The 16,225-nt window shown below is 46.2% G+C and overlaps 1 protein-coding gene across 1 annotated transcript; it reads right to left on the bottom strand.

Moving 5' to 3' along the window:
- Positions 1-4,124: 4,124 nt before the first annotated feature.
- Positions 4,125-9,431, bottom strand: LOC122483591 (calcitonin gene-related peptide 1). The gene is made up of 5 exons (XM_043580734.1): positions 8,917-9,431; positions 7,750-7,844; positions 7,340-7,486; positions 5,039-5,223; positions 4,125-4,579 (listed from the first exon to the last, which is right to left on the bottom strand). Exons 2-4 carry the CDS (start codon positions 7,833-7,835, stop codon positions 5,064-5,066), a joined length of 393 nt encoding a protein of 130 aa, XP_043436669.1. The 5' UTR covers positions 7,836-7,844; positions 8,917-9,431; the 3' UTR covers positions 4,125-4,579; positions 5,039-5,063.
- Between the last annotated feature and the right edge of the window lie 6,794 nt (positions 9,432-16,225).

The raw sequence follows: 16,225 nt of genomic DNA, 5'->3' as shown, positions 1-16,225 counted from the left end.
TCCTCAGCTTGTGACTCTCTGCCTCTTGTCTTCTCTTCACCTTCTGCTCTGTGTGTATCTTCTCTGTGTATCTCTTATAAGACTATATCACTGGATTTAACACCCACTTATACAATCCAAGCTGACCTCATTTTCAGATCCTTGTAAATTTATCACCAAAGACCCTTTTCCCAAAAAAGGTAACATTCACATATTCTGGGGATCAGAACATGGACATATTTGGGGGGGCATCCAGCCCACTACACTTACTTTCACTCAAAAATCTATACACAGAAATTTATAGCAGCTGAATTCATAAATTCCAAATACTGGAAACAATCCAAGTATCCTTCAAGGGATAAATGAAGCAACCATAGTACATGCCTACAATGTAATACTGCCCAGCAATAAAAAGAAACAAATTATTCATACATGCAACAACATGGATAAATCTCAAATGCATTATGCTAAGTAAAAGACTCAAAGCTATATACTGACTTCATTTATTTGATATTCTGGAGAAGGCAAAGGGATATGAATAGACATTTTCCAAAGAAGACATACAAATGGACAACGGGAACATGAAAAGGTGCTCAACGTTACTAATCACTAGAGAAATGCAATTCACAGCCATGATGAGATATTATGTCACCACTCTTAGAATGGCTATTATCAAAAAGATAAGAAATAGCAAATGTTGGCAATGATGTAGAGAAAAGGAACCCTTGTGCACTGTTTTTGGGAATGTAAATTGGTGTAGCCACAATGGAAAACAGTATGGAGGTTCCTTGAAAAATTAAAAATAGAATTACCATATGATCTAGCAATTACACTTTTGAGTGTTTACCTGAAGGAAATGAAATCATTATCTCAAAATGGTTTCTGCACCCCCATGTTCATTGCAGCATTATTTACAATACACAAGACATGGAAATGAAATAAGTGTCCATGGAGAGATGAAAGGTAAAGAAAATGTGATACACACACACACACACACATACATGTCATTTATATATACAGAGAGAGAAATATATAGATATAGGTGTAATGGAATTTTATTCACCAAAAAAAGAAGGAAATTCTGCCACTTGTTACAACATGGGTAGACCTTGAGGGTATTACACTAAGTGAAATAAGTCAGAAAGAGAAAGACAAATAGTGGATGATCTCACTTATATGTGGAATTGAGAACAAAAACAAAAACAAATGCCAAATTCGGAAACAAAGCAGATTGAGAGTTGGCAGAGGTGGGGGATGGGGGAGGTTGGCAAATTTAGTGAAGGGAACCAAAAGGTACTAACTTCCAGTTATAAGCTAAATAAGTCCTGGGGATGTAATGTACAGCATGATTACTATAGTTAATACTATGGTACTGCATATTTGAAGGTAGCTAAGAGAGTAGATCTTAAAAGGTCTCGCTCATCACAAGAAAAAATAATCGTAACAATGTGTAGTGATGGATGCTAACTCGACTTAGTGTGGTGACCATTTCACAATATCTACAAATATCAGATTATTATGTCGTGCACATAAAAGTAATACAATGTTATGTGTCAGTTATATCTCAATTTTAAAATATAAAAAATACACTCTACAGACAGACATAACAGTTGTTTCCGGGGGGGGGGTGGGGGTGAGCGGTGGTGCAATTGACTGCAAAGAAGCATGGCAGACTTTTGAGGAGCAATGAAACTTTTGTATCTATTTTGTATCTATTGAGGTGATGACGCAAGTCAATGTATTTGTGAAAGTTCACAGAACTGTGCACAGAATGGATTTTCTTTGTGCAAATTTAAAACGTTATGCCTAAATTAAAAAGAGATGCTGGAGCTGGGACCCGGTGGTCTGGCAGAGAAGACGTTTCCAAATTTCCAGTTTGGTTCCGTTTTCCCATACTCCTCCAACAGTTTTGTCGCGCCTTTTCAAAGAGCCCACATCTGCCCACCTCTCTTCTCAGTGGTCTGAGCATCCTTCTCCAAGGTTCTAGATTGTCAGTGCCTGACCTCTTCTTATCTTTGTTCCCCCAGCCCTGAGGATAGTAGCTGCCTCCCTCACTTCCTATCTCTGCACTAACTCTTGTTCTCTTTCATCTTTTCTAAACCCTACTTAGTTTCTTTTTTTTCCATTTTTTTAAATGTATTTATTTGTTTTGAGAGAGACAGAGACAGTGTAAGAGGGGATGGGTAGAGAGAGAGGGAGAGAGAGAGAGAGAATCCCAAGTAGGCTCTGCACTGTCAGTGCAGAGCCCAACACAGGGATGAGACTCACAGAACCATGAGATCACGACCTGAGCTGAAACCGAGAGTCAGACACTGTTTTACTTAGCCAACTGAGCCACCCAGGTGCCCCTACTTGGCCAGTTTCTTATATTCTTTCCATTAAAATTATTGATGTAGTGTCTGTTTTACTGACTAAACGTTGATAGGAAACCAACGTCTTTCCCAGGCCCTACAAGGTCCTACATGATATGATCTTCCCTCCTCATTACTTCTCAGACCTCGCTTCCAACTTCTCTTTCTCCTCATTCACTGATTCACAACAAATAAAGCAGATAAAGAAACATGTTAAATCTCACCATAGAAATGTGGTCATCAAGGGGTGCCTGAGTGGCTCAGTCCGTTAAGTGTCAAACTCTTGATTTCAGCTCAGTTCATGATCTCACAGATAGTAGGATCAAGCCCCACACTGAACTCTTCACTGACAACACAAAGCCTACTCGGGATTCCCTGTTTCCTTCTCTCTCTGCTCCTTCCCTGTTCTCTCTCTCTCTCTCTCTCTCTCTCTCAAAATAAATAGATAAACTTAAAAAAAAAAAAAGAAATGTAGTCATCAGAATTCAACGTGTGGAGAACCCCAGTGGACAAATAACTTAGTTCCTCCAACAAATAAATTGCAAAAGGGAAAAAAAAATAATGGAGGGCAACGTCTAGATTAGAAGAGCCTTAAAACATATAAACCAGCAAAAACAAAAAACATATAAACCAGCAGCAATGTGGAGACCTAATCTGAGCCCTGATTTTATAGACACCAAACATACACATATATAAGATAATGGAGGAATTTGAACCATGACTGGATGTGAGATGAAGGAATTAAGAAATTAATGTTAATTTACTTTAGTTGTTAAATGGGACTGTGGTTATGTTTAAACGTCCCTCCCATATACGGGGAAATATTTATGGATCTATAGATGTTACAATACACCTGGGCGGTGTAAGAGATGGCACATAGGTGTAATAACATTGACCATAAAAGGATCATGTGTTGAAGCCAAGTGTCTTCATTAGTCCGCTGGGACAGGTGTGACAAAATGCCACAGACCAGGTGGCTTATAAACAACAAATATTTATTTCTCAGTTCTAAAGGCTGGGAAATCCAAGTTCAAGGCACCAGCAGATTCACATCTGGTGGGGGCCCCTTTCCTCACTCACAGCAGTTCTTCTCACTGTGGCCCCACATGGCAAAAGAAGCAAGGGAATTCTCTCCACCCTTATTTTAAAGGGCACTGGTCCCATTCAGGAGGGGATGACCCTTATGACCTAATCACCCCCCCAAGTTCCCACCTCCCAAGACCATCACTTTGGGGCTTAGGTTTCAATATACAATTTTTTGGTTAGGCAGGGTAGGGTGGGGATGGAGGGAGGGCACACAAACTTTCCAACATGTAGCACCAAGCAATGGGTAAAAGGGATCCATTTTATTATATAAAGACTAGGTTGTTTATATGTTTTAACACAGTCCATTTGTCTTCAAAATCTGAGGGTCTGCCATGTGAGGCAGTTAGGTCAAAGAACGGCTCACAGGTCTCTGGAACTCATCAGAAGCCATTGTCAAGAAGCATATAATGCAGTGGTTTCAACTGTAGGCTCTGGAAACCAACGCCTGAGTCTACTATTGTCTATCTCTGTGACCTTGGACTTCACTTCTCCAGGCCTCTGTTTCTTCAGAGGCAACGTGGAAATACCAATGGTATCTCCTTCGTGGAGTTGTCATAAAGATTAAATGAATTAATACGTATAAAACACTGTCTTAGAATATCAACTGTCCCAATTTGAGTAAGCACTCAAAACATGTCAACTGTTAGTGTTATTATTATTACATAGGGAAACAAGTTGAAATGAATCACCAGGGTCTCAAAACACATGTATCCAAAATATGTTTTTAATCTTGATGAAGTTCACAAATGATACAACATTGAGATTTCCTTAAATAAAGTCTACAGTCATGTTCTTAGACAACAAGGCAAAGCATCACCATTACCACATGTCCCCAGAGGCCACAAAGGCAATGACTTACTGTCCCCCTAAGGTTTGCAGAGCTGCTGTGATCAACAGGATAGCTCTCAAAGAACCAGTTTGCTACCAGATAAGCCAACGATAGATGCCACCACCACACTGACACACACAGGGTCAAATATAAAAAGGATACACGATACATATGGAATTAGCTTATTTTGCATTCACTTTCATTCCTTGTAAGTGACAAAGGTGCTTTTTTCAGTATCTATTGGGATGCAAACATGTATATCTTCCATGGGGCCTTCTCACCAAGTGTTGTCAACAGAAATTAACAGAAGTGGTGAGTTCAGCTTCATGGTGACCTGAGATGGGAAAAAAATAAAATAAAAAAAGAAGACAAAGAAGTAAGAAGGAAGAGGAAGTAGAGAAGAAGAAGGAGGCGTTGGCGAATAAGAAGGACAAGAAGGAAACAACCACAATTATTATAAAAAGAACACAAATGTACAGGAAAACAGCATTTACAACCTATAGGTATGAGATGTAGACAGGCTTTTAAGGCAGATGATGGAAAAAAAAGCAATTATCATTTGGCAAGCATTTTATTTCTCATTTCTCTTCTCAGAGAGATGACGCTGCATGTCTGCAGCCTGTGTCAACGCTCTGATTTCAGGCTGAGTTGTGGAAGAATCTCACCACTGAGAAGGAAGCATGTAATTGGAAAAAAGGGATCTGAAGACCCTTCCCAGGTCCAGTGGGTTTCATAATGTGGCTCATAACCCCCAAATCCCCTCCCTTCCGACCCAACGGAAAAGGGCAGTCACCTTCTTCCTGGAGTCACTGAGCTGCTCAGGCATGAAGGTCCCTGCGGCGACGGCCAAAGGCTTCGGAGCCCACGTTGGTGGGCACAAAGTTGTTCTTCACAACACCTCCAGATCTGCTCAGCAAGCCTGCCAGCCGATGGGTCACACAGGTGGCAGTGTTGCAGGATCTCTTCTGGGCAGTGACGCTGATTTGCAGGATGGAGAAAGAAGAGGTCTGTCAGTGAGAGGCGAGGGGCAGGAGCCTGCCCCTGAGGCCTTCATAAAGAGAATTTCAGCTCTTCGACATACCGCTTAAGAATAAGTGTTTCTCCTAAATGCAATTATCAAAGCTGTTAGGAGAAGTGGCCTGGCAGCTTTTGCTAGGAGCCCTGCCCAAAGACCTTCGTGAAAAAAAACCCAGTGCCAATGTGATGAGCACTGGCTGTTGTATGGAAGTGTTGCATCACCATATCATACACGTGAGGCTAATATTACGCTGTATGTCAACTAACTGGAATTTAAATAAAAACTTTAAAAAAAAAAAAGAAAAAGAAAAAATCCCGTGTCAAGCCATGAGGCATGTACTGAAATCAGCACTTACCGTCACATACAGTCTCTTTAGAACCAGGATGAAGTGGTCACCAAAGGCCCAGCCCAATCCCAAGACATGCAAGGAGCATAGAGAAACCATAGAGCAGCCACAGGCACCATCAAAACCACTTTCCATGGGAAAGGAAAATTCCCTGACGTCTTACCTGAAAGAGGCTGTGAGAAGAGGGAAACAGCGTCCTCCCCCAGAAGTGTTTACCTGTTTCTCAGCACACCTGTTCTTGACAGTGGAACTGGTTCACACTCACCGAGCCCTGTACTCAGCTACCCTGAGGCTAACGCTACTTTTAAGCATAGGTTCTGGGTACTCTCAAGCCTTGGACACGACCAGAGTAATGACCACCACAGTGCAAATCCTTTTAGAAAATAGGTTTATTCATCAATGATGAAACATGAAGGATGCAGCAGAAATTGGGGACTCTACCATGAAATCCTCTGGGATCTCAAGAAGCTTCCCTCACTCTTGCCTCTAACCTGGCCTATGAGTCCTGCTCTCTTCCCTTCCATCCTGAGGTCCCCCATATTCTCTGTGATAAGCAAAGCTACCAATACCAGCTTGAAGAGCAATCAAAGTGGAATCTGCATGCATTTAGTTCAAAAATGGGAGCAAGAAGGGAAATCAGGAAGGAGTGGAAGGAGTCTGGTTGCCATCCTGGGGCACCCCAAAGCAGGGTTACTGGCCCTTCTCCAAGCTGCTGGCTATGTCCCTTTTCTTGCCAGGTGTTTCAGCCCCGAAGCCGATGCCAGAGAATGTATGAAAGTTGTTCAGGTCCTTCGAGTATGCGCCCAGCACACAGGTACTCAGATTACTGCACCGCTTAGCTTGGAAGCTGTCCAGGCTGCAGGGAAAAGACATGCCAGACAATACCATGCGCCAGGCCCACCCCTGAGGGCAGTCATGCAGAAAGTTAGACGAGGGAGGGGCACCTGGAGCAGAGGCAGGAGGGGCAGGCAGGAGGGCAGCTCACACATCCTCCATTAGGAGAACTCCGAGGCTTGCTGAGCCAGGGCAGCGTGGGGCAGGGTTGCAGCGGGGAAGGGGTGCCCTTTCCTAGCCTTCCGCATGCTTCTCAGTCCCTGCTCTGCAGAGAGGTCCTTAGGGTAGATGCAGGTGCAGCACATGCCAGGCAGTGCCGGGGCCGGGCCAGGGGCTGGCATGAGCTCCAGGCTCAGGGGACACGGGGAGGTGGGGCTGGGGAAGGGCGTCTGGCCCCATGACAACATGCACGTCTCCACAGATCCTACACATCTCAAGCCCCCAGACCTACCTCAGGTACTGCTCTACCTGACCCCACCCTCTGCAAGGCCTTTGGCTTCACCTTGCAAATGTGCAATGAAGGCTCCTTGTGGGTGTGAAAGAACAACACACACAGGTTAAATTTCTAAAACATCCTGAGATATGCTGAGTCCATCCCCTGGCTTCACACTTACCGGTCCCAAGTCAGCCAATACTGGGAGTTTCCTTAGGGCAAGACCAATTCCCCCCGAGTAAGTGATTCCGTACCTCCCCATTTCATTTCCTAAAAGCTTTCAGGAATGTGTCTTTTTAAAGGTGTCTAACCACAGTCTCTTCAGCTACACCTGGACCTCTGTCTTCCTCAGAGCTTGAGAATGACTGGGCCCCAGGGCCTGATGAACAACCACAGCCTGCTGGTGCCCTGGCCAGATGCTGTATTTCCTGGGGTATATGCCAGGGCAGGGTGGGAGCCTTACCTGGAGCCCTCTGTCTCCTCCTGCTCCTGCTCCTGCTCCAGTTCATTTGTCTTCCCCTGCACATAGGCCTTCACCAGGGCAGCCAGCAGGAGGCGCCCTTCCTTCTCACTGAGTGTGGTGGGGTCTGGGAGGCTCTCCAAAGCAGACCTTCAGGGGGGAAGCAAATCCAAGAGAGGCTCTGAGCCCCTGACTGCCTCCACCCCATGACAAGTAGCAAGGCTTCCTGGTCCCTGTGACCTACCCTGAGGATGTGCCCCCTCCCCCGACTCCCAACCCACAAGGCCCAATCTGAGGTCCACCTGAGGGTCTTAATGCACCAGGAGCCTTGCTGCTGTGACCTCAGAGGCACAGAACTGCCTCCGCCCAGGGGCAGTAGAAGGGGAGTGTTCTGTGGCTTCCGGCTGTCTCACCTGAATGGTGCCGCCTGGAGGCTGCCTGCCTGGCACAGGACCAAGATGCTGAAAGCCAGAAAGGGGGAGGACTTCCCGAAGCCCATGATGCCTCTCTGTAAAGAGAGAATGATATTACCACTGCGCCAAGACCAGCCAAGGCCTGGGGCCCACAAACCTAAGTGCCTGCTCTGCCGCGCAGGTCTTGTGGCCTCAGGTTACCCCACCTCCCCATACCTCCATTCGTTTGCCAGATGGGCTGCTGTGAATCTCAAAAGATACAGTGCAATGAATGGCTTTGTAGAGCAGAAACAAGTGTCTCAGGGTGTGGTGGAGTTCTGTGGAAATCAGGGAGAAGCCACAAACGAGTGCATGCATGCACACAAACCCACACCTTCCTTCCGCCCTTTGCAGAAAACAAGCGGGGACCCACCCTAATGTCCATTTGTTCTCCCATTGCTCTAGTCTTCTCAGGAACTGAGAAATCTAGGACCACCTACCCCTTTCTTTTGGACTTGGCACTAACGCATGGGACAGGAAAGCAGGAAGGGTACCTTGGAAAGGAGCACTGGTCTATCCACCCAGTATCTGGGTTTGGATTCGAGGAAGATTTTAAATGTGCAGTTACCGGTGTGTCAGGGCTCTGCCGGCCCAGCCCGTCTACGCTGGAGCGCAGTTTGGCAGTGGGTGCTGGGCGCCAGCATCTGGAAGTGAGCCCCCTTGTCCTGCGCGGCTGACTGCACAGTCGCAGGTCCCCTCCGTGCCCCAGGGACGCTCGTGGGCTGGCGGCGCCTCACAAGAAAGCTCAAGGCTGCACCGTCCGGAGAATCAAACATGATCCCTCAGGACACAGACCGCGCAGGGCATTCCCAGACCAAACTCGAGCAGGATTCTGCACGCCCAGGGGTTCCAACGAAGGGGCCGCAGACCCGCCTACCTGAGCTCGCGGAGCTTCCAGCGCCCAGGCAAGCCCTGGGAATGCTTGAAGTTCCATCTGTGCTAATTAGAAGCAAATGCTCTCCTCTCAACCACCCCCCTTCCCCTGAGCGGGACAGAGAGCTAGGAGCACCTGCCGTAGGTGGGCCGCGATGCCCGTGAGAGGCAAAGGAAAGGCAGACAGATGGAGCAAACTAGATGAACTAATCCAGAGGCAAGTTATTAGAGTGGGCAGAGGGGGGAGTTCCTCACCTGGAGACGAGTTTCTGGAGAGCGCGAGCGGCCGGTCCACCCCGTTGGACACAACGCCTGCTGCGGGCGTCTTCCCCGCGGAGCTCTCGGCTCTTATTCCAGCGACAGTGGGAGGGGGGTCCCCACGAGTCCGCGCGGCCAATCCAAAGTGGCCAGGACCGACCCAGCTCCAGTGGCGTCATTGCTCGCTCTCCCTGCACTGGTTCTCTAGGGAGGGGAACCATCCGCTCTGGCTGTCTTTTGCAATGAGGTCATTGCTTGGAGAGCGGGAGGGCAGGGAGGGGTGGAGAGCTTTCGACGACGTCCAGAAAATGAGGGCCAATGGAGGAGAGTTTGGAGTCAGCCACAGTGAGGGACCAGAGCTTCTCTCACTGTCTTGGTGCCTGAACTCTAGTCTTGAAGCCCCTCTTGCTATGCCAGTAAGGACCCCATCTGGCCACCTGGACCCCGAGGAGTCCTGGGTTCTAAAAAGGGATCTCAGCTGAAATAGCCCACTGTGAAGGAGTTGGATGGAGCAGGGAGGGGCTGGGGGAGGGAGGGAAGAGGGGCCCTGAAACATTGATCTCTTTGGACCACCTTGGGTGCCCCTGAGATAACCTCCGCACTTTCCTCACCCCCCAGGCCACCTGCGCCCAGGCACCCTGCACCCCTCAGAGTCGTTTTGCTTCTAGTCTGGCAGCCAGCCAAGCCTCCTTCACTTCACTTCTCTGGGACCGGTAGGAGTGGTCGGGAGGACTGGGGAAGGGGCTAAGCTGCCACTGGCTACACGTAGTGCTAGGCATTTCCCTCCTACTCCAGAAACCTCGACTGTGGGTTCAGCATGCCCCCCTCTAACCCAAGACCCTGCACTGCGGCGCCGCCGGAGTTGGTTTACACAGCTGTCCTGTGCTTCTGGCTTCTGTTTGCTAAGCTGCTGGGCTGGGACAGCCTGTGCCCACGTTTCTGCCCGTCTCGCTCCATACCCCTGCCCCACTTCTCTGAAGCGCTTCATTGTCGAGCGGGCGCGCGTCCTGCGCGGTCCCGCAAAGGAGAGCTTGTGCTGCAAGCCTTAAGGGCAGACTTCAGACTTTCACACACGCGCCCCTCTCAGCTACAGGCCGCTGGTGAGCGCGCTCACACTGCCCGCGGGGCGCACGTCCCGGGCTCATACACCTGGTCCCCAGCCACCAGCTCTGCCTTTCGCATTCACACACGGACACTCCTGTCAATAGCCAGCACTTGCTGCAACAGACGTGCCTTCGCGAGCTGTTTGCAAGTGAGCGCGCGCGCAACAACCCAAACCAACTTCTCCCAGACCCGAAAGCAGCCCCCAGAGTTTCTGCTTTAGGAAACAGGCACGTTTTACACACACACGGGTGCACACTGTTCCCCAAGCACGCACATCCGGGCGCATGGACTCAGCCTCTACCTTCTTTCTTGAGGAAAGGCAGTTTCTCGGAGTCGGCGCTGCCGGTACTCACAGCACCCGGGCGAGGGGAAAAGATCCCGGGCTCTTACGGAAAGGAGCGCAGAGTGGACTGGCAGGTAGAGGCAGTGGGGAACAAGTGAAGAAGTATCACCCACCCTCCGGACCTTAGGCTAGCCCTTTCTTGGGATGGGGGCTGTGCCTCCCCAAAGCGCCCTCGGGCCCCTCCTAACTTCGGGTAGCCTCTAGAGAAGCCTCGCCCAGAGGCTCGCGGCATCCCACCCGCTGGTGCTTCCTGCTTCTGCAGATCAGAAAGGCGCTCAGGGGCTGCCCTGTGGGTCTGTCTTTTACTGTTGCAGGACCCTGCCTTCGGAGCAACGACGGGTTGTCCTCTAGCACCTGGGCAACAAAACCTCCACGCAACATCCCAAAGAATCCTGACCCTCAAAGCCAGCCACTCTTGCGGGGCCTTCTGGCTACGCCAGCAGGCAGAGTGCACAGTGGCTTCATGACCCAGAGTCGCCCCTAACCCCTGAACGCAGCGTGGCACCTACAACGTGGCCCAGGGCCATAGCGGACGCGGAGGGGGGACAGGGCCCTTCCTCTTTCCAAAGCCCTGCAAATACGACAGACCTCTGGGTCGCTGTCCCCGGATTCCAGCAGGAGTGGAAAGGCACGGCTAGGAGACACTACCTAACTGACGCCTCTGCCCTCCACACCGCCTCTTTCCGGACCACTGCCACCCGTCTCTGAGGTCTGGCAGAGCATGTAGCCCGCTCTAGCATTTCGGGGTTGGACCATCCCCCACCCCCACCCCTGAGCTCTGGGGACCGGGAGAAATCGCTGGGCCCGTGTCGGGAGGAAGGTGAGGGGGGAGGGGTCGGAGAGAAGATCCGTAAGGCCCCGGACCCTAGAGCCCCAAGCTGCTTAGCTTGGACGAAGTTAGTGGCGCGCTGAGCTGGGGAAGCTGGAGAGGCGCGCGGGAGGAGTCAGGTCGGGGTTTGGCCTCCCCGGGAGGCCCACAAATATGAATCTGGGGGCAACTTTGAATCCTTGGGGTTGAGGGCTGGAGAGGGCTGAACTGGGATCAGCTGCCTGCCCTCTAACAGGAGTGTGCACCCGACCCAGAGGCAGATCTTAACACCAATATACCTGGATCCGCGCTTTGAACATCTTCTTGCAGCTCCAATAGGGCCGGCTATTTTAGCTCCAAGCACCCAGAATTATTTGACATAATCTTCTTCCTCCTGTGCTTGCACAGTACCTGGTGCACAGTAGGTGTGCAGCAAATGTCCAGTGAAGGGGGAGTGAGCAAGAGGATGAATGAGTGAAGAGTTCCATGGGTTCATTACAGTAAGAGTCGGCAGTGAATTCGCAGCCAAGTTGAACTAAATAGACCCAATTTAGATCCATTAGATGGCAAAACAGATCCTTGGTCCAAAGACGCACCTCTTTATTGAATGGAAGGAATCAGTGTCCTGGAATCTGTTATGAGAGCAAGTACTGAGGGCTTCTTCTCTTCAGAAGCTCACCAGCTCGAGAAGCACACAAGGCAGTTTTCCTCACCCCATCCTTGTATTATATCAGTGAGTGAATGGAAGAAAAAGTCAATACAATAACTTGCTTTCTAAATTGAGAAAATTACATTTTGACTTCCCTGGAACTGTTCTGAGCTCCAAGGCATCTCCAATCAAACCAGCTGGCATAAAGATTTATAAAGAATAATTTCATAGAAATTTCTTGTGCTTTTTAAATTGTCTCAAGTATTCTGATGCTCAGTTTAACTATCTTATGTAATTACTTTTAAATTTTGAAACTGCTAGTCTTACAATTTTAGAGAGAAACAGATTCCATGTACTAACCTTCTTGAAGTTTATTTTCATTTACGTTGACCTACTGTCTGTGTTCTTTACAAATTTCCTAGGAGAAATATTCCTTAGAAGAAAGTTTCATTCATGCTACAAATATTTATTGAGGGCCTACTATGTGCCAGACATTGTTCTAGGTACTAGCAATTCATGGTGGACAAAACAAAAACTCATGCCTTCCTGATGTTTGTATTAAAATGATGTATTTGGCAGAAATCCTTGAATATCACCCTCTACCCAAATAAAACATATCCCTACCCTATTTACATTCTCCCAATGTGATAATATCAGATATGCATTTGACAGAAGGATATTCAGGGTTTACATTATTAAGCCATGTAAATATGATTTATTCCCAGCTGAGGCACAATGTGTACTTTGATTATATTTCCTTATACATTTCTTTCACTTTTCATCAGGAGTTCCCTCACTTTCCACTTGTTTAATTTTCTTTCTGCTCATCTCAGTTTATTCCTTTTTCCTCGATCCTATTTGTTCCTCATTCTCAGTTTCCTTTCTCACTTTGGTGGAGCACATTCACCATTATATGATAGATAGATTTTCTGGAGATGGAATTTTAGGTTGGAAATCATTTTCACTCAGATTTTGAAAATATTGTCCATTGTTTCCTTTCTTTCTTTCTTTCTTTCTTTCTTTCTTTCTTTCTTTCTTTCTTTCTTCTTCTTGGCATAGGCATTCGAGCTCTCTATCTCAGAACCTTCTCATCAATGTTCTAAAATATCATGATCATGTGCCTTGGTGTAGACCATTTTTATTTATTATGAGTACTGACAGAACACTCATAATCTGAAAATTCATGTCCTTCACTTCAAGGAAAGTTTCTTGCTTTATTTCTTTGATAATTTATTTTCTTTTTTCTTTTTTTTCTTTTTTTGGTTCAACATTCTGGGTTTTTTTTTTCAAGTTTTCATTGCCTTTTAAATTCTCGTGATCATATTTTTAATTTCCAAGAGCTTTTTCATTTTTATTCTGCGACAGTTACTTTTTATATCCTCCTGCTTTTATTTAATGGATACAACATCTTCTCCTAGGTCTCTGAGGCTGTTAAACATAGGTTTTGTTTTTCCCCAGTGGAAATATCTCCTAAGGAATATTTCTCCTAGGAAATTTGTAAAGAAAACAGAGAGTAAGTTCAAACTTGTTTGGTGCTTCTCACATTAAAGGGTAGCTTCACATTTTTAGTTCTCCTTGACTGATGATTTCTATTTAAGAGGAAGGTCATAAACTGCTAATCAGAATATGGAAATGGCAGAGTTGTCCATCAGTGGGCCTGAATATAGAGTGATTAGATGGAAACAACCTCCCCATTTTATTGAGGGGGGAACCCTAAACTATGAGTAGTTATAAGACTTTTCCCTTGGCTTTTGATATGTCTCAAGAGTCTTCCAATCTCCTGAATGGGTCAGTGGGATGGGGGCTGAGGTAGAGTATAAGCCAATGAGTAGGAAAGGAGGCTGAGTTTTACCATTCATTATGGTAATCCTCCATTCTTCTCTGGCACTGAGGAGGGATAGTCATCTCACTGTATAGGATATAGAAAGAAATCCTGGGTCTAAGTACTCCGCTTAAAGGCTTCCAAGCACTCCAATCTTCAGCCCATCTTGTATCTCCACCAACAGAGGCAACCAACTGATCAAAGCCCTGAGTTTGTCCTGGGTCCTTTCTTCTTGATGGATTTCCCTACCCTATTAGAGTTTATACTAGAAATATATGCCTTAACAATGCTTTCTCTTCTACTAAGCCAGTTAAGAAGACTGGCTGAAGAATGGGAGATCCAGACATCTTTGCAGAGCCCTCAAATTAGACTCAATTTATTGAGCACTTGACCTCAGCTGATTCCCACTCCCCATCACAGGCCACCTGCCTAAAGGCTTTTTTCCCAAACCCCAGAAAAATGTAGATGCCAATATTTAACCCACAGAAGTCCCTTCTAGAGAATATTTTTAGAGTTGTCTGTCCCTGCCAGAGAATGAGCAAAGCATGGTGGCCCGGACCCAAGCTGGTCACTCTGAGAAGTGGACAGACTCAGTGAATGACGTCAAGGAATTACTCAGGTTGGGTTCCTCTGAGATGATTAAAATTCTCTCTTGGCTCAGACTTGCAGGACCAAAATTGACTGTCTTCTCCCTGTCTGAGAGCATTGTTCCACACTACAAAGGAAGTAGAAATACAGGTCCTTAAAACTTTCTTGTAAAGCTAATTAGAGTAAAATCTCCTGCATTCAGCACTTTCAGAAAAAATGAGAGTTTTGGTAAATTATCAGGTAAATGAAACATACTTTAATGAAAAATGAACCTTTTAAAAAGTCACTTTGGATGGAAACCCTTTTTAATGCATACACTCTCCTCTTAACCTTCTCTGGATGACTCACAGACATCATCAAAAAAAAAACATTGGTCACAGTGCTGCATCTTGAGGAAGGGTCTGAGTTAGCTAGGCTATTTACCTCCATACCTGCTGACCCCAAATGCTGTGATTTTTAACTCTTGGGCCATCATTTTCAGTTATTCTAGATTCATCTTAGCATGTTAGTTACTCATATTCAGTTGCCTATGAGATCCTCTTACTCAGCATCTCAGGATCATGTTTTTGATTTTTGATCATTTCTTCCAGTCACTATTAATATATCTGCCCCGAGCCTCAGGGCCCATCTACCCAAATTTTCACCACCTGAATTTTTACCCGAATTCAACACCATCAAGAAAACAAAAGGAACAGATTCAATAGAACTGGCTGGAGCAAATCAAAAGGAGGATTAAGGGAAAGATCTGAGTATCTCTCTTATGAGTAATGCTAGAAAGCTCTAATTCATTTTCCTATCTTTTTTTGGCCCTCAGGTATGTCCTATATAGAGAATGTTTCTGGGTAAGTGTTTCTATGGTGTTAAAGAAATATGAGATAAGCCATAGGTATAAAAAGAGGGTCTTGCATAACAGTGCTGTCCAATAGAACTTTCCACAGGAATGGAAATGTTCTATATCTGTGCTGTCCAATACAATAGCTACTAGCCACATGTGGCTCTTGAGCACATGAAATATAGCTAGTATAACCAAATAACTGAATTTTTAATTTAATTTATGTTTAATTAATTTAAATGTAAATAGCCATATTTAGCTAGTACTGGACATCACAGTTGACAGAATCGAGTAGTGGTTAAATGCATAGATTCTGGAGCCAGACTGCCTGTTGTTCAAATTCTGGCTCTCACCCTTATTAGCTGTTTGACCACAAACAAGCCTCTTGAACTCTCTGTGATCCTCCCTTGTAAAATGAGGATAATAATATTGCCTATTTCATAGGGCTGCTGTGAAGATTAAATAGGTAATAAATATAAAGTGCTAAGAAGAGTGTATGACAACTAGTAGGTGCTATATAAATGTTAACCATTGTCTCATATTGGGTTTCTCCAGAAGCATAACCCAAGACAAGAATTTGAGTACAAAGCATTTGAGAGTTGTGTCAGTAAGGGAACGAGGAAGTGAGACAGGGAAGGGAAGATAAACCATGACAGAATATGGTAAGAAGCAGGTTACGGCTTCAGGCAACTGGGGCTTTATCCTGCTTGAGACCTTCTGGAACACTGTAGAAAGAAAGCCTCATAACTGCCCCACCCAACAAATGGTAAGTTATCTATCCGCCAACTCCAGTCCTTTATCAGTTGAAGGGTGATTTCCAGAGTACAAACTCCCCAGCACATCTAGCCAGTCCTGCATGGCCAAGCTTCTGCAGCCAGAGAAAATTCCAAGGCAGAGAGTCACAGGGGCTTGCAGTAGAAACATATAGGTGTAAATGAAACTGGTAAACAGTGGTGGGCCGCAAAGACAGTCTGCTATAATCATAATAATAGTATAAAGAGTCTGCCACTCCTTAATGATCCTCCCTAGAAACGGGCAGGGATAAGTTTCTCACCCATAATATGTCGTGAAAGATTAGCAAACATCTTTTTATATGCTGGTGTCACCCTCACCCATTTCATTTTTAAGGTCTTTTCTCAGAGTATCTAGAAAGCCCTTTG

This window comes from Prionailurus bengalensis, chromosome D1 (genome assembly GCF_016509475.1).
Source record: "Prionailurus bengalensis isolate Pbe53 chromosome D1, Fcat_Pben_1.1_paternal_pri, whole genome shotgun sequence".
Classification (NCBI taxonomy): domain Eukaryota; kingdom Metazoa; phylum Chordata; class Mammalia; order Carnivora; family Felidae; genus Prionailurus; species Prionailurus bengalensis.
This window is presented reverse-complemented; position numbering and strand designations above follow the sequence as displayed.